The 26609-nt window shown below is 60.7% G+C and overlaps 2 protein-coding genes across 2 annotated transcripts; one reads left to right on the top strand and one right to left on the bottom strand.

Annotated features, from left to right (window-relative positions):
* Nucleotides 1-4162: 4162 nt before the first annotated feature.
* Nucleotides 4163-7009, top strand: B4GAT1 (beta-1,4-glucuronyltransferase 1). Its single transcript, XM_068178631.1, has 2 exons — nt 4163-5875; nt 6127-7009. The coding sequence occupies exons 1-2, from the start codon at nt 4163-4165 to the stop codon at nt 6316-6318; spliced, it is 1905 nt and encodes a 634-aa protein (XP_068034732.1). The 3' UTR covers nt 6319-7009.
* A 1568-nt stretch (nt 7010-8577) lies between these two features.
* On the bottom strand, nt 8578-25600 carry LOC137467124 (neuroblast differentiation-associated protein AHNAK-like). Its single transcript, XM_068178684.1, is given in 9 exon segments — nt 8578-20795; nt 20798-21483; nt 21485-21807; nt 21809-22290; nt 22293-23033; nt 23036-24053; nt 24056-24388; nt 24828-25015; nt 25437-25600. Coding segments are annotated over 9 exon segments (16098 nt in total). The 5' UTR covers nt 25591-25600; the 3' UTR covers nt 8578-8622.
* Between the last annotated feature and the right edge of the window lie 1009 nt (nt 25601-26609).

Consider the following 26609-nt stretch of genomic DNA (forward strand, 5'->3'; position numbering starts at 1 on the left):
GGGCCGCCATCGGACACGGCCTTGGGGCCACCACTGCGGCCACCATTGACCCCGGCCTTGGGGCCGCCATCGGACACGGCCTTGGGGCCACCACTGCGGCCACCGCTGACCCCGGCCTCGGGACTGCCATTGGACACGGCCCTCGGACACGGCACTGCGGCCACCGCTGACCCCGGCCTCGGGACTGCCATTGGACACGGCCTCGGACACGGCACTGCGGCCACCGCTGACCCCGGCCTCGGGGCCGGCATCACCCTGAACGTTGGCCACGCTCTCGGAGATGCCGTTGGCCACGGCCTCAGCTCGGACGCCGGCATCGGCCTCGGCGTGAGAGGCGGTGTCAGAGTGGACATTGGCCTGGGCGTGGCAGCCGGAGCCGACGCGGGCCCCGCCCTCGGGACTGACCTCGGGGAGGACGGTGCGGCCGAAGTGACCGCCGGCATTGGGGCAGGCGTGGCCCTCAGCATCGGGACTGACCTCAGAGCCGGCGTGGGGCTGGGCATCGGCGCCGCCGCGCTGCCCCCGGACATCGGAGTGACCGTCGGGGCTGGAGCCGGCGCCGGGCTCGGCCTGGGAGCCGGAGCTGGGGCTGGACTCGCGCTCGGAGCTGCCCTGGGAGCCGACGCGGGCTCGACTCTCCCATCCGGCACTGGACTGGCCATGGGAGTGCCCGTGGGAGCCGGCACCGGCTCCGGCCTTGGACAGAACACCGGCCTTGGACACAACGCTGGCCTTGGACACAACGCTGGACTCAGACAAAACGCTGGACTCGGACAAAACACTGGATTTAGACACAGCGCCGGGCTCGGACACAGCGCCGGGCTCGGACACAGCCCTGGCCTCGGACACAACGCCGGCCTCGCCGTCGGCTCCGGCCTCGGCTCCGGCGTCAGCCTGGCGGCCGGAGCGGCCCTCGGGCCCGAGATGGACATTGGCCTGGCCGTGGGCGCTGCTCTCACGCCGGACGTCGTCCCCGTGGCCGGGCTCGGCCTGGGCTCCGGCCACGGTTCAGACGGCGGCGCCGGGCCGGGCTCGGCGCTCGGCTTCGCCGTGGGAGCCGCGCTCGGCGCCGGCGCCTGCCCCAGCCTGGGCGGGCAGCCGGACATCGGCGCTGACCCCTCGCTCGCCGACCCCGACCTCGGCCTCGCCCTGGGCGCCTCCATCGCCCCCCCCGCGCTGGGCCCCCCGCTCGGGCTGGTGCGCCTGGCGCCGGGGCTGGGGGTCCCCGAGACCCCCGGGGGGGGCACCGAGACCTGGACGCCGCCCTACACCCCCCGCCAGGCGCCCCCGTTCGCCTTCGGGCCCCCCGAGCCCCCCGAGGCCGCGCCCGAGAAGCTCCCGCCGAGCCCCGAGAGCCCGAGCGGGGTCCCGGGGGGTCCCCCCGGTTCTCTGCTGACCCCCGAGACGTCGCCGCCGCCCCCCGCGCCCCCGGCCGGGCCCGCCCTGCGCCGGCTGCTGCAGGGGCTGGCGGCCATCGCCACCCGCGGCGGCCCCCGGCGACCCTCGGGGGGCACCCCCGGGCCCCGGCCGCCGCCGCCCCCGCCCCGGTCGCCCCGCGACCCCTTCGCTGAGTTGTATCAACTCCCCCAGAGCCGCCTCCAGGACGCCTTCCGCAAAGGTGGGGGTCTGGGGGGGGCCCCAGGGGGGTGACAGCGGGGAACAGCGGGGGACAGGGACCGGGGCACGCACGGGGGGGGTCCCAATAGCCGGGTCCCCTCCCAGGGGCTGCCCGAGGGTCCCCAGGGGGAGCAGGGGGGGGAAGAAGGGAGGCTGGGATGGGTGGGGGGTGGTCCGGGAGCCCCCCCGGGCCCGTTTTTGGGCACAAGGGACAATCCTGGGGTTCCTGGATCCCTTTTTTTGGCGGGGGGGGGTGGAGGTTGAGACAATCCCGGCCCTGCAGTGTCCTGGGGGGCTGGGGACGGGGAGGGACTCCGGGGATTTGGGACAGGGGATACTCCGGGGTGTCTCGGGGCGGATTTGGAGGGGGGTTTGCGGGGTTTTGGGGGTGGTTTTTGTGGGGTTTGGCGGGGTTTTTGCGGTGTCCCTGACGTGTCGCCTCTGTCCCCGCAGCCGGAAGCCAGCGCGCCCCGTCGTTCTGAACTAAGTCTGTGACGCGACTTGCCCCCAGTATGGCATATTGTCATTGTCACCCCGGCCCGGGCCAGCGTCCCCCCGGCCCCGGCCGCCCCCGCCCGCCGCCCCCCGGGGCCGCTCGTGCTAATTTAACTCGTAACGAGTCTCTAAGGTAATTGGGGGGGGGCTGGTGGCCCCCCCCTCCCCCAGCCCGGACGCCTGGGGACCGTCCCTCGTGTCCCCTCCCCTGCCCCTCCCCCGCCCGCCCCAGGACCCGTCGCCAAAAATGTTTTGGGTCGCTGGGGTGGGGGCTGGGACCCGCCCGTAGGAGCCTGTCCCCTCCCCCCAGCCCGGAGTGTCCTTGTCCCTTGTCACCCGCCTGGTCCCTGTCACCTCCCCCCCGCCCCCACCTCGGACTCTGCGTTTTTGGCAGAGCCCCCCCCCCAAACTGTGTCCTCTCCCCCCCTCCCCTCGTGGGTGTCACCCTCAATGTCCCCAACGCGGGGGACCGAGGCACGATGTGGCTTGATGTCCCCAAAGTCCCCAGTGATGTCCCCAGAGCCCCCAGTGCTGTTCCCAGTGATGTCCCCAGTGTCCCCAGTGTCCCCGACGCCCCCGAGCCCTGGCGCTGAGGCACCGTGTGGCTCGGTGTCCCCATTGTCCCCAGCCCGCGGGGTGGGGACAGGTCACGGCTCGGTGTCCCCAGTGTCCCCAACACCCTCCAAGGGACATCCTGGCCTGATGTCCCCAACGCCCCCAACGCCCCCACGCGCACCCGAGACACGTCGCAGCGCGATGTCACCGAGCCCAAGGCACCGAGGCCGTCCCAGCTCCATGTCCCCAACGTCGCCGGGGGACGCGGGACCCGCTCGTCTCCGCGATCAAAGACTGAGACACCCCGGTGTCCCCGATGTCCCCGATGTCCTCTCGGTGTCCCCAGCCCCACGGACTGAGCCTGTCGCGACCCCGCGTCCCCAGTGTCACCCGTGTCCCCAACGGCCGAGGGACAGACAGGGGTGGCCTCCCAGCCCCCGATGGTGTCCCCGATGTCCCCATTGTCCCCCTGGCCCCCCCGGCAATAAAAGTGTCCCCCGAGGTCCCCGCGCCTGCGGCAGCTTCTTCCCGGGGACCGGGGAAATTTGGGGAGGGGGACAGAGGCTGAGGGGGGGGGTGGGGGCACCAGGATTTGGGGGGATTTGGGGGGGGAAGCAGGAATTGGGGACAACTCGGGGGTTTGGGGGGGGACCCAGAAACTCGGGGGAGCCCCAGGATTACGGGGAGGGTCCAGGAGTCAGAAGAGCCGGGAATTTGGGGGGAATTTGGGGGAAATTTGGGAGGTTTGGGGGAATTTGGGAGGATTTGGGATGATTTGGGGGAATTTGGGGGGATTTGGGGGAATTTGGGGGGGATTTGGGGGTTCCGGGGGTCCTGGGTGTCTCGCCGGAGCCGCCGGGCCCCGCCCCCAGAGCAAAAACCACGCCCATAAAGCTCAAACCACGCCCCCCGAGCGATGAAACCGCGCCCACGACGTGTCACGATCTAATCTGCATAACCCCGCCCCTGTGTTTGGGGCCACGCCTCCTGCGCTCCGCGCATGCGCAGCCCCTCCCGGCGCCGGCGCAGCGCGGTGAGTCCCGGGCTGGTCCCAGTGGCCCCAAACTGGGACCAGTGGCCCCAAACTGGTCCCGATCCCCTCGGAACTGGGTCCAGACCCTCCCTCCCACCCCCTAAACTGGGACCAGGGACCCCAAACTGGTCCCGATCCCCTCGGAACTGGGTCCAGACCCTCCCTCCCACCCCCTAAACTGGGACCGGTGACCCCAAACTGGTCCCAGCACCCCCGTACTGGTCCCAGGAACCCCGAACTGGTTCCAGCATGCCGGACTGGTCCCGGCTCCGCGCCGGCCCCGGTGACCCCCAGAATCGTCCCAGTAACACCCAGTATCCCCCAGCACCCGCCCAGTCCACCCCTCTGAGCCCTCCCAGTGCCCCCCAGTAGCTCCCAGTCCCTCCCAGTGCCCCCCAGTCCCTCCGAGTCCCCTCTAGTGACCCCAGTGCCCCCCGGTGCCCCCCAGTGCCCCCCAGAGCCATGGGCCGGATTTTGGGGGGCTGCGCGTGGCTGCTGGGGGGGCTGGCGCTGCTGCAGACCCTGTACCTGCGGGCGCTGCCCCCCCCGCGCCCCCCGCCCGCCGCCCCCCGGCCCCGCCGCCCGCCCCGCGGGCTCCTGGACGCCTCGGGGGCTTTCCGGGTGTACTGGGACGTGCTGGGAGCCCCCCCGGGCTGGGCCCGCGCCCCCCGGCCCGAGCTGGTCCTGGCCACCCACGGCAGCCCCGGGCGAGCGGCGGCGGCGCTGGGGGGGCGCTGGGGGGGCCCGCTGTCGGTGGCCGTTTTTGGGGAGCCGCGGGGGGGGCTGGAGGAGCTGCTGGCCGTTTTGGGGGGGCCCTGCCGGGGCTTGCGGGGCCGCCTGAGGCTGCAGGTGGTGCTGGGGGCGGCGGGGCCCCCCCCGAGAGCCGCCCCGGGGCCGCCGCGAGCCCCCGGGGGCTGCCGGGGGGCGCTGGCGCGGCTGGCGGCCGCCGACCCCCCCAGCTACACTCTGGGGGTGCCGTACCCCGGGAATCTGCTGCGGAACGTGGCCTGGGAGGGGGCGGCCGGGGGCGGCCCCGGCGGGGGACCCCCACCCGAATTCGGGGAGCGTTTCGTGCTCCTGGTGGACGCCGACGTGGTGCCCAGCCCGGGGCTGCGCGAGGGGTTCCTGGCGCTGCTGCGGGACGGGGGGCTGGACCCCCGAAACTGGGGGGGGCAGGGGGGGCGGGGGGACCCCCGAAACTGGGGGACACAGGGGGGAGAGGGCGAACCCAAAAACTGGGGGGGACGGGGGGACCCCCACAGCCTGAGTGACCCCCACAGCCTGAGTGACCCCCATGTCCCGAGTGACCCCAAAACCCTGAGTCACCCCAATGCTCTGAGTGACCCCAAAACCCTGAGTGACCACAACACTCCGAGTGACCCCAACGCCCTGAGTGACCCCAAAACCCTGAGTGACCCCAACACCCCGAGTGACCCCAATGCCCCGAGTGACCCCAACACCCCGAGTGACCCCAAAACCCTGAGTGACCCCAAAACCCTGAGTGATCCCAACACCCTGAGTGACCCCAAAACCCCGAGTGACCCCAACGCCCCGAGTGACCCCAATGCTCCGAGTGACCCCAAAACCCTGAGTGACCCCAAAACCCTGAGTGACCCCAACACCCCGAGTGACCCCAAAACCCTGAGTGACCCCAACACCCCGAGTGACCCCAAAACCCTGAGTGACCCCAAAACCCTGAGTGACCCCAACACCCCGAGTGACCCCAATGCCCCGCGTGACCCCAACACCCCGAGTGACCCCAAAACCCTGAGTGACCCCAAAACCCTGAGTGACCCCAACGCCCCGAGTGACCCCAACGCCCCGAGTGACCCCAACGCTCCGAGCACCCCCCGCTCTGCGGAGCCGCCCTGGGCGCGGGCGCTCTTCGTGCTGCCGGCCTTCGAGGTGCGGGGCTCGCCGCCGGGCTCCAAGGCAGAGCTGCTGCGGCTCTGGGCCGCGGGCGAGGCGCGCCCGTTCTACGGGGTGCTGTGCCCGCGCTGCCAGGCCCCCACGGACTTTGGCCGCTGGCGGGCGCTGCCCCCGGGCCCCCGGCTGCGCGTGGCCTACGAGGCGGCCTGGAGGGACCCCTGGGAGCCGTTCTTCGTGGCCCCCGCCCGCGGCGTGCCCCGCTTCGACGAGAGCTTCCTCCAGTACGGCTTCAACCGCATCAGCCAGGTGAGGGGGGCGTGGGGTGGCCTTGGGGTGGCCTCAGTGGTCTTGGGGTGGTCGTGGTGGCCATGGGGTGGGCTCGGGGGTCGTGGGGTGGCCTTGGGGTGGTCAGGGTTGCCATGGGGTGGCCTTAGGGGTCATGGGGTGGCCCTGGTGGCTTTGGGGTGGTCACGGTGTGCCTGGTCTGTGGGGTCTCAGGGGTCTCTGGGTGCTCTGGGGTCCGTGGGGGTCTCGGTGTGACCCCCCGTGCCCCCCAGGCCTGCGAGCTGCACGTGGCCGGGTTCCGCTTCGCGGTGCTGGACGGGGCCTTCGTCACCCACCGGGGCTTCAAGGAGCCGGGCGGGTTCCACCGGGGCCGCGAGGCCGAGCTGGGCCTCAACCGCCGCCGCTTCCGCGCCTTCCGCCGGGAGCTGCGGCTGCGCTACCCCGGCTCCACCCGGCGCTGCTGAGCCGCACCTGGGGCACCTGGGACACAGCTGGGACACCTGGGAACTACCAGTGGACACTGGGAAAGCCCCCAGCGGACACCTGGGACACACCTGGGAACCCCCAATGGACACGTGAGCGACCTGCTTTGAGCACCTGGAACACCTGACATAGCTGGGGACCTGCCAGGACACCTGGGGACACACCTGGGACAGCTGAGGACCCTCCAATGGACACCTGTGGAGCCTCCGTGGACACCTGGATGCCCCCTGGACATGGGGTGACTGTCCCTCGGTAAATTTGGGCCCCTACCCATGATGCTTCTGTGTGGGTGACGTCATGAGGGCGGGGCGGGGTGAGCAGCTGCGTCCAGTACAGACCAGTAAGGTCCAGTACGGACCAGTACCGCGTCCGGGTTGTTTATCATAGCAAACTACAGCTCCCAGCATGCACCGGGTGCCAACATGGCCGAACTTCCGCCCTGATTTAAAAAAAAAGAAAACCACAGCTCCCAGGATGCCTCGGAAAGAAGATGGCCGCCGCGCTACTTCCTTTTTTGCCTTTAAAAATTGAACTTCAATTCCCATCATGCATCAGAAGCGCGTGGCCGGAAGTGTTGCTCATTTGTGGGACTACGTCTCCCGTCATGCACCGGGAGAGGCATGGCTGACTTCCGGTCCTGTAGCCGCGTGCGGGGCGGGCATGCGCAGCAGCGCCCCCTGGCGGCGGGAGGACCAAGGGGGGGGGTGGGGGCACCGGGGGAGGGGAAATCCCAAATTTGGGAGGGGCGGGGGCCATGGGGGGGGGGGAGGGGACCTGAAATCCGAGGTGGGGGGAGGGGACAGGAGCTCCCAATTTTTTTTTTTTCGGTGGGGGGTGGGGGGGTGGGGGTGGGGGGGGTTGTGACCCCCAGATCCAGAGGGAGGATCCGATTGGAGCGCACAACCCCAAATTTTGAGCTGGAAAAACAACCCGGAGCGCGCGGAATCGCGGTTAATAAACGAGTTTTATTTGCGTTTTCCACCCTGGTTCCTCTCCCGTTAATTCGCCGGTAAAGTGCTGCAAAGGGAACGGGTTTCCATTTTCGGGGTTTTTTTTTAATTTTTTTTTTAGAGTTTAATTTGTTTAAACTTCCCCCCCCCAAAAAAAAAAAAAAAAAAAAAAAAGGAAAAAATCCTCATAAACAAAACTTTTTTTATCCCGGGACGCCTGACGCACCTTTCGACTCTGGGGCTAAACAAGACAGAAACGGGTGCTTTTATCAAATTATAATACACAGAATGTAACAAACGCAACAAAAAACCAGCCATAAAAAGCTAAAAAAAAGAAAATAAAGCCGCAGGGAAAACCTCGGGAGTGGCTCTGGGCTGGCTCCGTCCTCCCCGGAGTCATTCGAGCTCCGGGTCTTGTGCCACGGATTCAATTTCCCTTCCCCGGTCCAGAGGTCAGAGTTGTGTTTTTCGGTTTGTTTTTATTCACAAATCCACTTTTTCGGTTTCTTTTTATTAACAAACCCGTGGGTTTTGGTTTGTTTTTGTTAGTAAATCCATGATTTGGGTTTATTTCAGTAATAAATTAATGGTTTTGGTTTAGTTTATTAATGAATCCATATTTTTTTTATTCGGCTCAATAAATCCGTGGTTTTTGGTTTATTTCTTTGGATAAATGCATGTAATTTTATTTTTTAATAGATCTAGTTTATTTGGTTTATTTTCTTAACAGATACAATTTTGTCTCTGTTAATTATTTTATTTAATTTATTTTTATCTTCATGTTGTTAATAAATCTTTTTTTAATGGAACCACATTTTTGCTTTGTTTTTCTAACATACCCATGTTTTTGGTTAGATTTTTTTTCTTAATAAATTCACAGTTTTGGTTGTTTTTTTTAAATAAAAAATCCACAGCTTTGGTTTCATTTCTTTGACAAACCAAAAAGATCCATTGACCCGACAGAACCTTCAGCCCCGCAAAAAAAAAAAAAAAAAAAAAAGAAAAGCAAGTAAAAAAAGGTTAAAACGGGGGGAAAAAAAGACAAAAAAAAAAAAAAAGAAAAAAAAGTACAAAACAAAACGAATTCATTTCCACAAACCAAACACAGAAAATATTTTGGTGGGTGGGGAAGAGGAAATAAACCCCAATAAAAATATAAAAAAAAAAAAAAAAAAAAGGATTAATTGGGAGAGAGAAGAAGTGAAGCTCTCGGCACAGGGGGGACCCCAAAATCCGGGGGGGGGACCCCCAGCCCCTCCCCCACTCTGTACACGTGGGGGTCCCTCCGTCCCGGCCTATGTACAACCCCCCCGGGGTCACCCCCGAGCCCCCCGGTCACTCCTTGCGCTTGGCCACCGCCAGCTCCAGGCCGGGCGCGCGGAGCCCGGCGCGGGCGACGCCCTCGCAGGACGAGGACGAGGACAGGCGGGACTTGGGGGACCCCGGCGCCCGCCCCCCGTCCTCGTCGCCGGCCGTCACCTCGTAGCAGCCCTTGGCCTTGGAGCCGATGCCCCCGAAGGTCCCGAATTTGCTCTTGGGCTGCCTGGCGGCGTCCGGCTCGGCCGAGTGGTCATCGCTGAAGGACGACGAGCGCGGCCGCGGTTTCTTGCTGCGGAACAGCGAGAACTTGGCCTTGGCCGCCGGCGCCTCGGCCTCCGGCTCGCCCTCGGCCGGGCCCAGGCTGGCCTTGGAGCTCTTGAGGTCGCCCTTGGAGCCGGACACGGAGCCTGACGCCTCGGGGCAGCCCGGGGCGCCGCCGCCGCCCCGCCCCTTCTGCTTGGAGAAGTTGAATTTGGGCATCTTGAGCTTGGATTTCTTCAGCCTCGCCTCGGCCTCGTCCGGCTCCGGCTCGGCCGCGTCAGCGCCGGGGAAGTCGACGTCCACCCCGACTTCGCGCCCCTTGGCCTCGGGCTCGGAGAAGACGAATTTTGGCATCCGCAGCTTGGGGAAGGACACTTTGACCTGGCCGCCCTCGGCGCCCACCTTGGGGCCAGAGGCGTGGAAGGTTCCGGAACCGGCACTGACCGACGGCAGCGTCCCTTCGGCCCCGCCTTTGACCTTCGGCCCTTTCACGTTGACGTTCAATCCCGAGCCGGACACTTCCAGGGCCGGAGCCTCCAGGTGAACGCCCACCCCTCCATGAGGGGCTTCCACGCTGACCTTTGACCCTTTGATGTCACCAGCCACATCCACATTTGGTCCTTTCAGCCTCAGGTCAATGTCCGGCGCGGAGAATTTCGGCCCTTTCAGTTCCAGCTCGGGACCTTCCAGCCCCAAACCGGAGCCCTTCAGCCCCGCCTTGACCTGGGGGCCCTCCAGAGTGACACCCGCGTCCCCTCCGTCCACACCGGGGCTGGAGATGCTGAACTGGGGCAGCTTTAGGGATGGGAGCTTGATGGTGCCCCCCAAAATTTCAAAGCTGGAGTTGTCTGCCGACGCCTGGGGGGATTTGATGCCGACGTCTCCTTTCAACTTTGGTCCTTTCGTGTTGACATCCAAATCCGGGCCGGAGACGTCCAGCGAGGGCCCCTTGAGGTCCAGGGTGACCCCCGGAGACTGGACGGAGCAGGGGACGCCCCCCGTGACCTCCAGTGTCGGGGACTTGACCGTGGGCAGCTTCACCTTCCCCCCCAGGCCACCGAGGTCCAGGCCTGGCGCGTCCAGGGCGACGCTGGGCCCTTCCATGGAGCCCGAAATGTCCAAATCTCCCTTTAATTTTGGTCCTTTCAGGTTCCCCTCCAACTCGGGTCTGGAGATTTGGGGCCCTTTGAGCTTCACGTCCACATCTGAGCTCACGTCCGGCATTTCCAGCCCCAAAACCGTTTTCCCCCCCTTGGGCCATCCCAGGTTCACCTCGGGACCTTCCAGTTGTGCTCCGGCAACGCCAACTTCACCTTTTACTTTTGGTCCTTTCACGCCGATGTCGATGTCCGGTGCTGCGGCGGAGGGGACGGCGACGTCGATCCTGGGGCCCTTCAGGTCCCCCCCGATTTTCACGTCCCCCGTGCCCACCTGGACCCCGGGGAGTTTGAATTTTGGGCTTTTCAGGTTCACGTCCGGACCTTCAACATCCGCGTTGAGACTCGGGCCCTTGAGGTCGCCCTTGACCTCCAGATCGCCCTCGACTTTCGGGACCCCCACCGAGGCCTCCCCGCGGAACTTGTGCGATTTGAGGTCGAATTCGACGTCCGGGAAGGAGATCTTCCCAAACATGGGTTTCTTGCCTTTGGGGGACTTCATGGCGGCGCTGCCCCCGACAGTGACGTCGGGGCTGGCGACGCTGAGCTCAGCGTCCAGCTCGGCCCCCGCCGCGTTCACGTCGAATGCCCCCTTCTTCCCCTTCACTTTGGGGCCGCTCATGTGGATTTTGGGCATCTTGAACTTGCTCTTCTTCCCCTTCGCGGACAGGTGAGCCTCAGGTGACTCCACGTTCAGCTCCGCCTCAGGTAAATCCACCTCCGCCTTGGGGCTTTTCATTCCGAACCCAAATTTGGACTTTTTGAACTTGGGAACTTTGATGTTGGGTTCTGGGACCTCGACGCTCAGGTCAGGACATTCAACATCAACTTCGGGGCCTTTGACCCCAAATTCTGGGCCTTTGAGGTCGACCTCGGGGCCTTTCAGGTGACCTTCCACCTTTGGGGTGGAAATGTCAAAGCCGCCCTTGGTTTTGTGGCCTTTCAAGTTCAAGTCTATCTCGGGCATGGAGATTTTGGGGACGTTCACGTGCATTTCGGGCATTTTCAGTTTAGGACCTTTCACTTTGCCCTCCAGACCTTCAACATTGACCTCTGGAAGGCTGAGATCAACCTTGGGGCCAGACAGATCCACCTCGGCCTTCGGCAAGGTCACGTCAACATCAGGACCTTCGCCCTTAAAGCCAAATTTGGGCATTTTCATTTTGGGCAGCTTCACTTTTCCCTCCAGACCATCAACGTCGACCGCCGGGCCCTCGATGTCGACTTTGGGGCCTTTGATGTCGAGCTCGGGGCCCTTCAGACCCCCCTCGAGCTTCGGGCCATGCAGGTCAGCGTCACCTTTGACCTTCAGGCCCTTCAGGTTCAGGTCGATGTCAGGCATGGAGATCTGGGGGGTCTTGACGTGAATTTCGGGCACCTTGACCTTGGGCCCTTCCAGGGTCACATCCGGCACCTGAATGTCCACTTTGGGGCCCTTGAGGTCGACATCTGGGCACTGCAGGTTCCCCTCCAGCTTGGGGACAGAGACATCAATGTCCCCACTCACTTTGGGGCCCTTCAGGTTGAAGTCAACATCGGGCATGGAGATCTTGGGAGCCTTGATGTGCATCTCGGGCATCTTGAACTTGGGGCCTTTGATCTTCCCCTCCGGCCCCTCAATGTCCACACTCGGCATCTCCACGTCCACCTTGGGGCCGGACACATCCAGGTTTCCTGTCGGGAGGTTCACGTCCACCTCGGGGCCTTCTCCCTTCAGCCCAAATTTGGGCATCTTGAATTTGGGCATCTTGAATTTTCCTTCAGGGCCATGAATGTCCACATCTGGCACATCAACATCTACTTTGGGGCCCTTGATGTCCAGTTCAGGGCCCTTCAGGTCACCCTCCAGCTTGGGGAGAGAGACATCGACATCGCCCTTTAGCTTGGGACCCTTCAGGCTGAAGTCGACGTCCGGCATGGAGATCTTGGGGGCCTTGATGTGCATCTCGGGCATCTTGAACTTGGGACCTTTGATCTTCCCCTCGGGACCTTCCAGCCCAATGTCAGGGAGATCAACATCGACTTTGGGGCCTTTGATGTCAATTTCGGGGCATTTCAGGTCTCCCTCAAGCTTTGGGACAGAGACATCAACATCCCCCTTCAACTTGGGGCCTTTGAGGTTCAGGTCAACATCGGGGATGGAGATCTTGGGGGCCTTGATGTGCATCTCGGGCATGGAAAATTTGGGACCTTTGGCTTTCCCATCCACGCTCAGCTCAGGAGACTCCACGTCCATGCTGGGGCCTGAAATGGACACGTCGCCCTTGGGGAGGGCCAGCTCCGCGTCCAACCCGTCCCCTTTGAACCCAGGCATGGAGAATTTGGGCATCTTGAACTTGGGCAGTTTGAATTTGCCCTCAGGGCTGTCGATGGTGACGTCGGGGGCGGAGACGTTGACCTCATGACCTTTCAGCTCTCCTTCCACACTGGGCAGGGACACGTCCACGTCACCTTTGACCTTGGGGCCCTTCAGATTCAGGTCGAGGTCGGGCATGGAGATCTTGGGTGCCTTGATGTGCATCTCAGGCATCTTGAACTTGGGACCTTTGATCTTCCCCTCTGGCAACTCTACGTCCACCTCTGGACCTTCAATGTCCACCTTGGGACCGGACACATCCAGGTTTCCCGTCGGGAGGTTCACGTCCACCTTGGGACCTTCTGCCTTGACCCCAGGCATCCCAAATTTTGGCATCTTGAACTTCGGGAACTTTATTTTCCCTTCTGGGCTGTGAATGTCCACGTCTGGCACATCAACGTCCACTTTGGGGCCCTTGATGTCCATTTCAGGGCCCTTCAGGTCACCCTCCAGCTTGGGGACAGAGACATCAATGTCACCCTTGACCTTGGGGCCTTTCAGATTGAAGTCAACATCAGGCATGGAGATCTTGGGGGCCTTGATGTGCATCTCAGGCATCTTGAACTTGGGACCTTTGATCTTCCCCTCGGGACCTTCCAGCTCAACATCGGGGAGATCAACATCGACTTTAGGGCCTTTGATGTCAATTTCGGGACCCTTGAGGTCACCTTCCACTTTGGGAAGGGAAACGTCAACATCCCCCTTCACTTTGGGGCCCTTCAGGTTCAGGTCGATGTCGGGCATGGAGATCTTGGGTGCCTTGATGTGCATCTCGGGCATCTTGAACTTGGGACCCTTCACCTTCGCCTCTGGCAGCTCCACGTCCATCTCTGGACCTTCAATGTCCACCTTGGGACCGGACACATCCAGGTTTCCTGTCGGGAGGTTCACGTCCACCTCGGGACCTTCTGCCTTGACCCCGGGCATCCCAAATTTGGGCATCTTGAACTTGGGCATCTTGAATTTTCCCTCAGGGCCGTGAATGTCCACATCGGGTGCCTCAATGTCCACTTTGGGGCCCTTGATGTCCAGTTCAGGGCCCTTCAGGTCCCCTTCCAGCTTTGGAAGGGACACGTCCACATCCCCCTTCACTTTGGGGCCTTTCAGGTTGAAGTCGACGTCCGGCATGGAGATCTTGGGGGCCTTGATGTGCATCTCAGGCATGTTGAACTTCGGACCTTTGATCTTCCCCTCGGGACCTTCCAGCTCAACGTCAGGGAGGTCGATATCGACTTTGGGGCCTTTGATGTCGATGTCTGGGCCCTTCAGGTCCCCTTCCAGCTTGGGGACAGAGGCATCAATATCTCCCTTTAATTTGGGGCCCTTCAGGTTGAGATCGAAGTCAGGCATGGAGATTTTGGGGGCCTTGATGTGCATCTCAGGCATCTTGAACTTGGGGCCTTTGATCTTCCCCTCGGGACCTTCCAGCTCAACATCGGGGAGATCAACATCGACTTTAGGGCCTTTGATGTCAATTTCAGGGCCCTTGAGGTCACCTTCCACTTTTGGAAGGGAAACATCCACATCCCCCTTCACTTTGGGGCCCTTCAGGTTCAGGTCGATGTCGGGCATGGAGATCTTGGGTGCCTTGATGTGCATCTCGGGCATCTTGAACTTGGGGCCCTTCACCTTCCCCTCTGGCAGCTCCACGTCCACCTCTGGACCTTCAATGTCCACCTTGGGACCGGACACATCCAGGTTTCCTGTCGGGAGGTTCACATCCACCTCGGGACCTTCTGCCTTGACCCCGGGCATCCCAAATTTGGGCATCTTGAATTTGGGCATCTTGAATTTTCCCTCAGGGCCGTGAATCTCCACATCTGGCACATCAACGTCCACTTTGGGGCCCTTGATGTCAATTTCGGGACCCTTCAGGTCCCCTTCCACTTTTGGAAGGGAAACATCAATGTCCCCCTTCACTTTGGGGCTCTTCAGGTTGAAGTCGACGTCCGGCATGGAGATCTTGGGGGCCTTGATGTGCATCTCGGGCATCTTGAACTTGGGCCCTTTGATCTTCCCCTCTGGCCCTTCAATGTCCAGCTCTGGACCTTCAGTGTCCACTTTGGGGCCTTTGATATCCACATCTGGCAAACTCAGGTCCCCTTCGATTTTTGGTGCGGACAGATCAACGTCCACCCCACCTTTCACCTTCGGACCTTTCAGGTTGAGGTCCAGGTCCGGCATGGAGAGGTTGGGAGCTTTGATGTTCATCTCGGGCATTTTAAATTTGGGGCCTTTGATTTTCCCTTTCGGACCTTCAACGTCGAATTCGGGAACTTCCACGTCCACCTTGGGTCCTTTCAGATCCACCTGGGGCAGGGACACATCCACATCCCCCTTGACCTTGGGGCCCTTCAGGTTCAGGTCGATGTCAGGCATGGAGATCTTGGGGGCCTTGATGTGCATCTCGGGCATCTTGAACTTGGGGCCTTTGATCTTCCCCTCCGGCCCCTCAATGTCCACTTCTGGACCTTCAATATCCACTTTAGGACCGGACACGTCCAGTTCTCCTGTTGGCAGGTTCACGTCCACCTCTGGCCCCTCCCCTTTAAATCCAGGAACACCAAATTTGGGCATTTTAAACTTGGGCATTTTGATTTTCCCCTCCGGGCCGTGAACGTCCACGTCGGGGGCTTCGATGTTGACCTTGGGGCCCTTGATGTCCACCTCAGGTCCTTTCAGCTCCCCTTCCACTTTGGGGGTGGACAGGTCAAACTCCCCTTTCATTTTGTGCCCCTTCAGGTTCAGCTCCACGTCTGGCATCGAGACTTTGGGTGAAGAAATGTTCAGAAAAGGCATTTTGAATTTGGAGCCTTTGGATTTTCCCTGGACGTCCAAATCCGGAGCCTGGACCTCGACCTTCGGGCCGGACAGTTCCACCTCAGGTTTTTTAAGCTTCACATCCACCTCGGGGCTTTGAACCTTTGGGCCAGAAAAGCCAAACTTGGGAAGTTTAAACCTGGATTTCTTAGCTTTTCCTTCGAGGTCAACCTTTGGCCCCTCCAGCTCAAGCTCTGGCCCCTTGATGTCCAGTTTGGGGCCTTTCAGCTCACCCTCAACCTTGGGAAGAGAAGCATCGAGGTCACCTTTCAGTTTGGGGCCTTTCAGGTTCAGGTCAATGTCAGGCATGGAGATCTTGGGGACGTTGAACTGCAGCTCCGGCTTCTTGAACTTGGGGCCCTTCAGTTTCCCTTCGGGGCCTTCAATGTCCAGGTCAGGGACAGAAACGTCAATCTTTGGACCCGAAACATTGACCTCGGCCTCGGGGAGGTTCACGTCCACCTCGGGGCCCTCCACTTTAGGCCCAGAAAAGCCAAATTTGGGCATCTTGAACTTGGGCATTTTAATTTTCCCTTCTGGGCCGTGAATGTCCACATCAGGCGCTTCAATGTCCACTTTGGGGCCCTTGATGTCCAGTTCAGGGCCCTTCAGGTCACCCTCCAGCTTGGGGACAGAGACATCGATGTCACCCTTGACCTTGGGGCCTTTCAGGCTGAAATCAACGTCGGGCATGGAGATCTTGGGGGCCTTGATGTGCATCTCAGGCATCTTGAACTTGGGACCTTTGATCTTCCCCTCAGGACCTTCCAGCTCAACATCGGGGAGGTCGACATCGACTTTGGGGCCTTTGATGTCAATTTCGGGGCCTTTCAGGTCACCCTCGAGCGTTGGAAGGGACACATCCACGTCTCCCTTCAGCTTGGGCCCTTTGAGGTTGAAGTCAACATCGGGCATGGAGATCTTGGGGGCCTTGATGTGCATCTCGGGCATCTTGAACTTGGGACCCTTCACCTTCCCCTCTGGCAGCTCCACGTCCACCTCTGGACCTTCAATGTCCACCTTGGGACCGGACACATCCAGGTTTCCTGTCGGGAGGTTCACATCCACCTCGGGACCTTCTGCCTTGACCCCGGGCATCCCAAATTTGGGCATCTTGAATTTGGGCATCTTGAATTTTCCCTCAGGGCCGTGAATGTCCACATCTGGCACATCAACATCTACTTTGGGGCCCTTGATGTCCAGTTCAGGGCCCTTCAGGTCCCCTTCCAGCTTTGGAAGAGACACGTCCACATCGCCCTTGACCTTGGGCCCCTTCAGGCTGAAGTCGACGTCCGGCATGGAGATCTTGGGGGCCTTGATGTGCATCTCAGGCATCTTGAACTTGGGACCTTTGATCTTCCCCTCGGGACCTTCCAACTCAACATCAGGGAGGTCGACATCGACTTTGGGGCCCTTGAGGTCAATTTCAGGGGCCTTCAGGTCACCCTCAAGTTTGGGAAGAGAAACATCGATATCCCCCTTCCCTTTGGGCCCTTTGAGGTTGAAGTCAACATCAGGCATGGAGATCTTGGGTGCCTTGATGTGCATCTCGGGCATCTTGAACTTGGGGCCCTTCACCTTCCCCTCTGGCAACTCTACGTCCACCTCTGGACCTCCAACGTCCACCTTGGGACCGGACACATCCAGGTTTCCTGTCGGGAGGTTCACATCCACCTCGGGACCTTCTGCCTTGACCCCGGGCATCCCAAATTTTGGCATCTTGAACTTCGGGAACTTTATTTTCCCTTCTGGGCCATGAATGTCCACATCTGGCACATCCACATCCACTTTGGGGCCCTTGATGTCCAGTTCAGGCCCCTTCAGGTCCCCTTCCAGCTTTGGAAGAGACACGTCCACATCGCCCTTGACCTTGGGGCCCTTCAGGCTGAAGTCGACGTCCGGCATGGAGATCTTGGGGGCCTTGATGTGCATCTCAGGCATCTTGAACTTGGGACCTTTGATCTTCCCCTCGGGACACTCCAGCTCAACACTGGGGAGATCAACATCGACTTTGGGGCCTTTGATGTCCAGTTCAGGGCCCTTGATGTCACCTTCCACTTTTGGAAGGGAAACATCAACATCCCCCTTCACTTTGGGGCCCTTCAGGTTCAGGTCGATGTCAGGCATGGAGATCTTGGGGGTCTTGAAATGCATCTCGGGCATCTTGAACTTGGGGCCTTTGATCTTCCCCTCCGGCCCCTCAATGTCCACACTCGGCATCTCCACGTCCACCTTGGGGCCGGACACATCCAGGTCTCCTTTTGGGAGGTTCACGTCCACCTCGGGACCTTCTCCCTTCAGCCCAAATTTGGGCATCTTGAATTTGGGCATCTTGAATTTTCCTTCAGGGCCGTGAATGTCCACATCGGGTGCCTCAATGTCCACTTTGGGGCCCTTGATGTCCAGTTCAGGGCCCTTCAGGTCACCCTCCAGCTTGGGAGCAGAAACATCGACGTCGCCTTTTAGTTTGGGCCCCTTCAGGCTGAAGTCAACATCAGGCATGGAGATCTTGGGGGCCTTGATGTGCATCTCGGGCATCTTGAACTTGGGTCCTTTGATCTTCCCCTCGGGACACTCCAGCTCAACGTCAGGGATGTCGACATTGACGTTGGGACCTTTGATATCGATGTCTGGGGCTTTCAGGTCTCCCTCAAGCTTTGGGACAGAGACATCAACATCCCCCTTCACTTTGGGGCCCTTCAGGTTCAGGTCGATGTCAGGCATGGAGATCTTGGGGGCCTTGAAGTGCATCTCAGGCATCTTGAACTTGGGGCCCTTCAGTTTCCCCTCTGGACATTCCAGGTCAACGTCGGGAAGGTCGACATTGACTCTGGGGCCTTTGATGTCCAGTTCAGGGCCCTTCAGGTCACCTTCCAGCTTTGGAGCAGAGACATCAACGTCACCCTTCACTTTGGGGCCCTTCAGGTTCAGATCGAAGTCGGGCATGGAGATCTTGGGGGCCTTGATGTGCATCTCAGGCATCTTGAACTTGGGGCCTTTGATCTTCCCTTCTGGACATTCCATCTCCACTTCAGGAACCTGTACATCTACTTTTGGACCTTTCAGTGACACCTCCGGCCCTTTCAGGTCCCCCTCGAGCTTTGGCACGGACACATCGACGTCGCCTTTGATCTTGGGGCCTTTCAGGTTCAGGTCAAAGTCGGGCATGGAGATCTTGGGGGCCTTGATGTGCATCTCGGGCATCTTGAACTTGGGGCCCTTCACCTTCCCCTCTGGGAGGTCAATGTCCACATCAGGAGCTTTGATATCCAGTTTGGGACCTTTGATGTCCACATCTGGGCCCTTCAGGTCACCTTCCAGTTTGGGGGCAGAAATGTCCACATCCCCCTTCAGTTTTGGGCCTTTCAGGTTCAGGTCGATGTCGGGCATGGAGATTTTGGGGGTTTTGAAGTGCATCTCGGGCATCTTGAACTTGGGACCCTTCAGCTTCGCTTCAGGACACTCCAGGTCGACGTCGGGCAGGTCCACATCGACTTTGGGGCCTTTGATGTCAAAATCTGGGGCCTTCAAATCTCCCTCAATTTTCGGGACAGACACGTCCACGTCTCCCTTCACTTTGGGGCCTTTGAGGTTCAGATCAAAGTCAGGCATGGAGACCTTGGGGGCCTTGAAGTGCATCTCGGGCATCTTGAACTTGGGGCCTTTGATCTTCCCCTCGGGTTCCTCCAGTTCGATGTCAGGGACATCCACATCCACTTTGGGGCCTTTCAACTCCAGATCCGGCACTTTCACATCACCTTCTATTTTTGGGGCAGTCACGTCCACTTCTCCCTTCACTTTGGGACCTTTCAGTTTCAGGTCAACATCAGGCAGAGAAAATTTTGGCGCCTTGATGTTCATCTCCGGCATCTTCAACTTGGGGCCCTTCCACTTCCCCTCAGGACCTTCAACGTCCACGTCAGGAATGTCCACATCCAACTTTGGACCTTTAATGTTCACATCCGGACCTTTCAGGTCTCCCTCCAATTTGGGGACAGAGACATCGATGTCCCCCTTCACTTTGGGGCCCTTCAGGTTCAGGTCGATGTCAGGCATGGAGATCTTGGGGGTCTTGATGTGCATCTCGGGCATCTTGAACTTGGGGCCTTTGATCTTCCCCTCCGGCCCCTCAATGTCCACACTCGGCATCTCCACGTCCACCTTGGGGCCGGACACATCCAGGTCTCCTTTTGGGAGGTTCACGTCCACCTCGGGGCCTTCTCCCTTCAGCCCAAATTTGGGCATCTTGAATTTGGGCATCTTGAATTTTCCCTCAGGGCCGTGAATCTCCACATCGGGCGCCTCAATGTCCACTTTGGGGCCCTTGATGTCCAGTTCAGGCCCCTTCAGGTCACCCTCCAGCTTGGGGACAGAGACATCAATGTCACCCTTGACCTTGGGGCCTTTCAGATTGAAGTCAACATCAGGCATGGAGATCTTGGGGGCCTTGATGTGCATCTCAGGCATCTTGAACTTGGGACCTTTGATCTTCCCCTCGGGACACTCCAGGTCCACATCGGGGAGATCAACATTGACTTTGGGGCCTTTGATGTCCAGTTCAGGGCCCTTGAGGTCACCTTCCACTTTTGGAAGGGAGACATCAACGTCCCCCTTCACTTTGGGGCCCTTCAGGTTCAGGTCGATGTCGGGCATGGAGATCTTGGGTGCCTTGATGTGCATCTCGGGCATCTTGAACTTGGGACCCTTCACCTTCCCCTCTGGCAGCTCCACGTCCACCTCTGGACCTTCAATGTCCACCTTGGGACCGGACACATCCAGGTTTCCTGTCGGGAGGTTCACATCCACCTCGGGACCTTCTGCCTTGACCCCGGGCATCCCAAATTTGGGCATCTTGAATTTGGGCATCTTGAATTTTCCCTCAGGGCCGTGAATGTCCACATCTGGCACATCAACGTCCACTTTAGGGCCTTTGATGTCAATTTCGGGACCCTTCAGGTCCCCTTCCACTTTTGGAAGGGAAACATCAATGTCCCCACTCACTTTGGGGCCCTTCAGGTTGAAGTCGACGTCTGGCATGGAGATCTTGGGTGCCTTGATGTGCATCTCGGGCATCTTGAACTTGGGGCCCTTCACCTTCCCCTCTGGCAGCTCCACGTCCACCTCTGGACCTTCAATGTCCACCTTGGGACCGGACACATCCAGGTTTCCTGTCGGGAGGTTCACGTCCACCTCGGGACCTTCTGCCTTGAACCCGGGCATCCCAAATTTGGGCATCTTGAATTTCGGCAGTTTGAATTTTCCCTCAGGACCATGAACGTCCACATCAGGTGCCTCAATGTCCACTTTGGGGCCCTTGATGTCAATTTCGGGGCCTTTCAGTTCACCCTCAAGCTTAGGGACAGAGACGTCAACATCTCCCTTCAGTTTTGGACCCTTTAGATTCAAGTCGATGTCGGGCATGGAGATCTTGGGGGCCTTGATGTGCATCTCGGGCATCTTGAACTTGGGACCCTTCACCTTCCCCTCTGGCAGCTCCACGTCCACCTCTGGACCTTCAATGTCCACCTTGGGACCGGACACATCCAGGTTTCCTGTCGGGAGGTTCACGTCCACCTCGGGACCTTCTGCCTTGACCCGGGCATCCCAAATTTGGGCATCTTGAATTTGGGCATCTTGAATTTTCCCTCAGGGCCGTGAATCTCCACATCAGGTGCCTCAATGTCCACTTTGGGGCCCTTGATGTCCAGTTCAGGGCCCTTCAGGTCCCCTTCCAGCTTTGGAATGGACACGTCCACATCCCCCTTCACTTTGGGGCCCTTCAGATTGATGTCCACATCAGGCATGGAGATCTTCTGGGTCTTGATGTGCATCTCGGGCATCTTGAACTTGGGGCCTTTGATCTTCCCCTCGGGACCTTCCAAATCCACGCTGGGCACCTCCACGTCCACTTTCGGCCCTTTAATGTCCACTTCTGGAGCTTTCAATTCCCCTTCCACCTTGGGGAGGGCCACGTCCACCTCTCCCTTCACTTTGGGTCCCTTCAGGTTCAGGTCCACGTCCGGCATCGAGATTTTGGGGGATTTGATATTGAGCTTCGGCATTCGGAATTTGGGACCTTTCCATTTCCCTTCCGCTCCTCCAACGTCCACCTCCGGCCCCTCAATGTCCACCTCTGGCCCAGAGATGTCCACCTCTCCTTTGGGCAGGGTCACGTCCACCTCAGCCCCCTCCAGCTTGGGGCCAGACACGTTGAAATGAGGCAATTTCATTTTGGGCATTTTCAGTTTGGCCTCTGGACCCTCCAGGTGGACATCTGGGGACCTCCACGTCCACCTTCGGCCCCTTGATGTCACCTTCGGCCTTGGGGAGGGACACGTCCATCTCTCCCTTCACTTTGTGTCCCTTCAGGTTCAAATCCACGTCCGGCATCGAGATTTTGGGGGATTTGATGTTGAGCTTCGGCATCTTGAATTTGGGACCTTTCATCTTCCCTTCTGGACATTCCAAGTCCACCTCGGGCACGTCAACATCCAACTTGGGACCTTCCACATCCAACTTGGGACATTTCACGTCGATTTTGGGAATTTCCACATCCACTTTGGGGCCTTTCACGTCAATTTTGGCACCTTCCACATCCACTTTGGGGGCCTGTCACGTCGATTTTCGGGCCCTTCAGCCCAGAAATTCCGGCGTCCCCTTTCAGTTTCGGGGTCTTCAAGCCCAGATCCACATCTGGCATGGAGAGTTTTGGGGTCTGAACGTTGAGGTCGGGCATTTTGAACTTGAGGCCTTTCCCTTTGACCTCCGGCCCTTCCACATCTACGCTCGGGATGTCGATGTCCACCTTGGGGGCAGAAATGTCCACCTCCCCCTTCGGGAGTGTCACCTCGAGGTCGGGGCTCTCTCCCTTCACCCCAAATTTGGGCATTTTCAGCTTGGGGAACTTCAGTTTGCCCTCGGGGCCTTGGACGTCCAAATCCGGGGCTTCAACCTCGACTTTGGGGCCTTTGATGTCCAATCCGGGGGTTTTCAGCTCCCCTTCCAGTTTTGGAGTGGAAACATCCAAATCTGCCTTGACTTTGGGCCCTTTGAGGTTCAGGTCAATGTCGGGCATGGAGATCTGGGGGTTTTGATGCTCACCTCGGGCACCTTCACCTTGGGGCCCTTCAGGTCCACGCCGGGGACCTCAACGGCGATGCCGGGACCTGAAACGTCCACTCTGCCCTTGGGAAGGGCCACCTCGAGGTCGGGGCTCTCTCCCTTCACCCCAAATTTTGGCATTTTCAGCTTGGGGAACTTCAGTTTGCCCTCGGGGCCTTGGACGTCCAAATCTGGGGCTTCAACCTCCACTTTGGGGCCCTTGATGTCCAGTTCGGGGCCCTTCAAACCCGGCACGGACACATCCAGGTCGCCGCTGGCCTTGGCACCGTTCAGGGTCAGGTCGACATCCGGCACGGAGATTCTGGGGGCTTTGAGGTGCATTTCGGGCCCTTGGATGTCCAAACTCGGTGCCTCAACGTCCACCTTGGGGCCGGACACCTCCATGCCGCCCTCTGGGAGGTTCACGTCCAGCTCTGGACATTCTGCTTTGACCCCGGGCATCCCAAATTTGGGCATTTTGAACTTGGGCATCTTGAATTTTCCCTCTGGGCCGTGAACGCCCACTTCAGGTGCTTCAATGTCCACTTTGGGGCCCTTGATGTCCACGCTCGGGACGCTGACGTCCACCTTGGGGCCGGAGACGTCCACCCCCACTTTGGGAAGGGTCACGTCGACGCTGGGGGTCTCTCCCTTCACCCCAAATTTAGGCATTTTCAGCTTGGGGAACTTCAGTTTGCCCTCGGGCCCCTGGATCTCCATTTCTGGGCTCCAACCTCAGCTTTGGGGCCTTTGATGTCCAGTCCAGGGGTCTTCAGCTCCCCTTCCAGTTGTGGGGCAGAAACATCCAGATTTCCCTTCACTCCGGGCCCTTTGAGGCTCAGGCTGACGTCAGGTGTGGAGATTTGGGGGGTCTTGACACTCATCTCAGGCATCTTCACCGCGGGGCCTTTAATGTGCACTCCGGGCACCTCCACCCCAATTTGGGGCCCTTTAAGGTCCAGTTCGCCCCCCATGGTTGGCACGGACACGTCCACTCCTCCCTTTAACCCCTTCATGTCAATGTCCATCTCCACGCCCTTCAGGCCACGCCCTGGCCCGGCCACTTCCACCTCCGGACCCTTCAGGTCCACCTGGAGCCCCTTGGGGCAGAGTCCTTTGAGGTCCCCTTCCCCTCTGGGGCCCCTCAGGTTCAGGTTCACGTCTGACAGCGAAATTTGGGGCGTTTCCACCTTCTTGAAGGTGGGGCCTTTCCATTCTCCTTCCAGGGCCACCTCGGGGACGGCCACACCCTTGGGGACCTCCGCGATGGCGCCGTCGCCCTGGGCAGTGAATTTAGGGAAGGTCAAGTGAGGGATTTTGATTTTCCCCTTGGCGCCATCCGGGGCCGGGACCTCCACGCCGGGGACGTCCAGCGGAGGGGAGGGGACCTTGGTGGCGCCTTTGACCGCCACGTCCACCTGCGGCACGGGGGCTTTGCCGGACGGGGAGGAAACGTCCAGCGCGGGCGAGCAGGTGACGTCCATCCCGGTGCCCACCTGCGGCGCCGCGGCATCGCCGCCGGCCTGGAACCCGAATTTGGGGATTTTTAATGTCGGGATCTTGATTTTCCCCACATCCGCGGCTGGCGAGGAGCCGCTGACCTCTCCCTGAGGACACGGAGCCCCGCCGGACACGTGGCCCTGCCCGTCCAGCCCCGTGGCGTGGAATGACCCGTCCAGCTCTCCAAACTGTCCGTTGGCCTCGATGCGGGGCGACCCCGGGAAGGCACCGGAGCCCTTCCAGCCCAGGAGGGATTTTCCAGTTTCTCCACCAGGAATTTGGCTCTGGGGCTGAAGGTGACGCCCCTCAGGTGTCCCGGGCAGGTCCCCAGCCCCGCTCGGACGTCGGCGCCGGACGTGGTCCCGAGCTCCGGCGTGGGGATGCGGACATTGAAATCGGGGCCGCCGATGACGTTGAGGTCACCGTCGTGGCTGGTGACGTCCACGGTGTAGGCGGTGACCTTGCGGGTGACCGTGATGGTCCTGCTCTGCGTCCCCCCGGCCTCGGCCTCCGGCCCCTCCTCGGACTTGAGCCGCGGTTTGATTTTGGTGGTGTAGATGCGCTGGTACTCCTCGTCATCGCCGCTCTGCGGAGGAGACGGCGCTGGTGAGCGCTGGACGCTGCTTCATCCCCATCCTCATCCTCATCCTCTTCCCCATCTCCCATCTTCCTCCCCATCCTCTTCCCCATCCTCATCCTCTTCCCCATCTCCATCTTCCTCCCCATTCTCTTCCCCATCCTCATCCTTGTCCTCATCTTCATTTTCATCCTTATTTTCATTCTCATCTTCATCCTTATCCTTATTCTCATCCTTGTCCTCATCCTCATTCTTATTTTTATCTTTATCCTCATCCTCCCCCATCCTCATCCTCACCCTCATCACCTTCATCTTCATCCTTATCTTCACCCTCATCCCTATTCTCCTCCTCCTCCCTCCTCATCCTCCCCACATCTTCCTCCCCCTCACATCATCCCCCATCCTTCCTCCCCCTCCTCCTCCTCCTCGCTGCCCCCCCCTCACTCACCAGCACGACCTCGGGGCTGCCGGGCACCAAGGCCAGCTGGCCGCAGCTCTGTCCGGCCAGCGGTGAGCGGTCGCCGCGGCGCTGCAGCCGCAGTCCCACCGTGTGGTGGCCCATGGTCTGCAGCAGCTGCGCCACCTCCCCCGACTGCAGGTTGTCGAAGTAGACGGTGGCGCTGACGATCTGATCCCCTGGGGGACAGGGGACGGCCAGGTCAGGGGTCTGGGGGTGGGGGGGACACCGGCAGGGACCGCGGGGCCAGCGCCCACAGGCACGGAGGTAGGAGTGCCTGAGGTGCCACCAAAACGGACCAAACCCCCAAAATCCCATTTTGAACCCCAAAACTCTCAGAGAAGAGCCCCCCCTGTCCCCACTATGAGTGACCGCGGGGTCACCGCCCATGGGGACGGAGCCAGAAGCTCCTGAGATGCCACCAGGATGACCCCAAGTCCTCAAAACTCCGATTTTAACACCTAAACCCTCGGGTTCGGGCAGGATTTGGACCCCCAGCACTTGAACCGCGGGGTCACCGCCCATGGGGGCAGAGCCGGAAGCTCCTGAGATGCCACCAGGACGCCCCAGGTGTCCCCAGAGCCCCCCAGGTGTCCCCACCTTCCTTGACGACGCCCATGCGGGCGGCCGGTGAGTTCTGCTGGACGCGCCGGACGAAGACGCCGTCGTCGGTCTGGGCGATGGTGATGCCGTGGGAGCCGCTGCCCTGCCAGTTGGGCAGGAGGATCTCCCGCGTCTCCTCCTCGCGCTCCATCTGCACGGGGACGCGGCCAGGGGTCAGCATGGGGCTGGACACGGGGCCGGACAAGGGGCTGGACATGGGGCTGGACATGGCTGGGGGTCAGGGCATCAGCGTGGGGCTGGGGGTCAGTGTGGGGCCGGACATGGGGCTGGACACAGCCAGGGGTCAGCACGGGGCTGGGGGTCAGTGTGGGGCTGGACACGGGGCTGGGGGTCAAGGGGAGGGGATGGACAGAGGGTGTGGGGTCAGCAGGGGGCTGGACATGGGGCTGAGGTCGGCATGGGTCAGGGGGTCAGCGCAGGGCTGGACACGGGGTGTGGGGGCCAGGAAGGGCTGGAGACGGAGTCAAGGGGTGGACACAGGCCTGGGGGTCAAGGGCAGTGGCCGGACACAGGGTGTGGGTCCGGCCAGGGCCGGGAGGAGCCAGACCGGCCCCGCTGACCTTGGTGGGGTCCCGGTCCCGGCTGGATCCGCCCCAGGAATCCTCGGCCTTCGCTCGGGAACCTCGCGGCGGCTCCGGTGTCACCTCCCAGCCTGGAGGGGACATTGGGGACACGGTGGGACATCGGGGACACCCCCGGGACACGGGGACATGGTGGGACATTGGGGACACCCCCGGGGACATCGGGGACACCCCCCGGGACATTGGGGACACGGTGGGACATTGGGGACACCCCCCGGGACACGGGGACACCCCCGGGACACGGGGGGACACCGGGAAGCTCCGTCCCTCCTCCCCCTTCCCCCCATGGGGGGACACCGGGAAGCTCCGTCCCTCCTCCCCCTTCCCCCCACCGGGACCCTGACCCGGCTCGGGGACACTCTGGGGACACCCCCGATGTCCCCAGGCCCCGAGGACCACCGCGTCCCCAAAGGGGCAGCTCGGAGCCCGCGGGATTTTTGGGATTTGCGGGAATTCCGGAGCTGCGGGGGGGCAGCGGTGTGGGAATGTCACCTGTCCCCTGTCCCTGAACCCCCCCCGACCCCCAGATCGGCTTCTGAAGTTTTGAGGGAATTTCTCCGTTTTTAGA

Source organism: Anomalospiza imberbis, unplaced genomic scaffold, assembly GCF_031753505.1.
Source record: "Anomalospiza imberbis isolate Cuckoo-Finch-1a 21T00152 unplaced genomic scaffold, ASM3175350v1 scaffold_52, whole genome shotgun sequence".
NCBI classification, from domain to species: Eukaryota; Metazoa; Chordata; class Aves; order Passeriformes; family Viduidae; genus Anomalospiza; species Anomalospiza imberbis.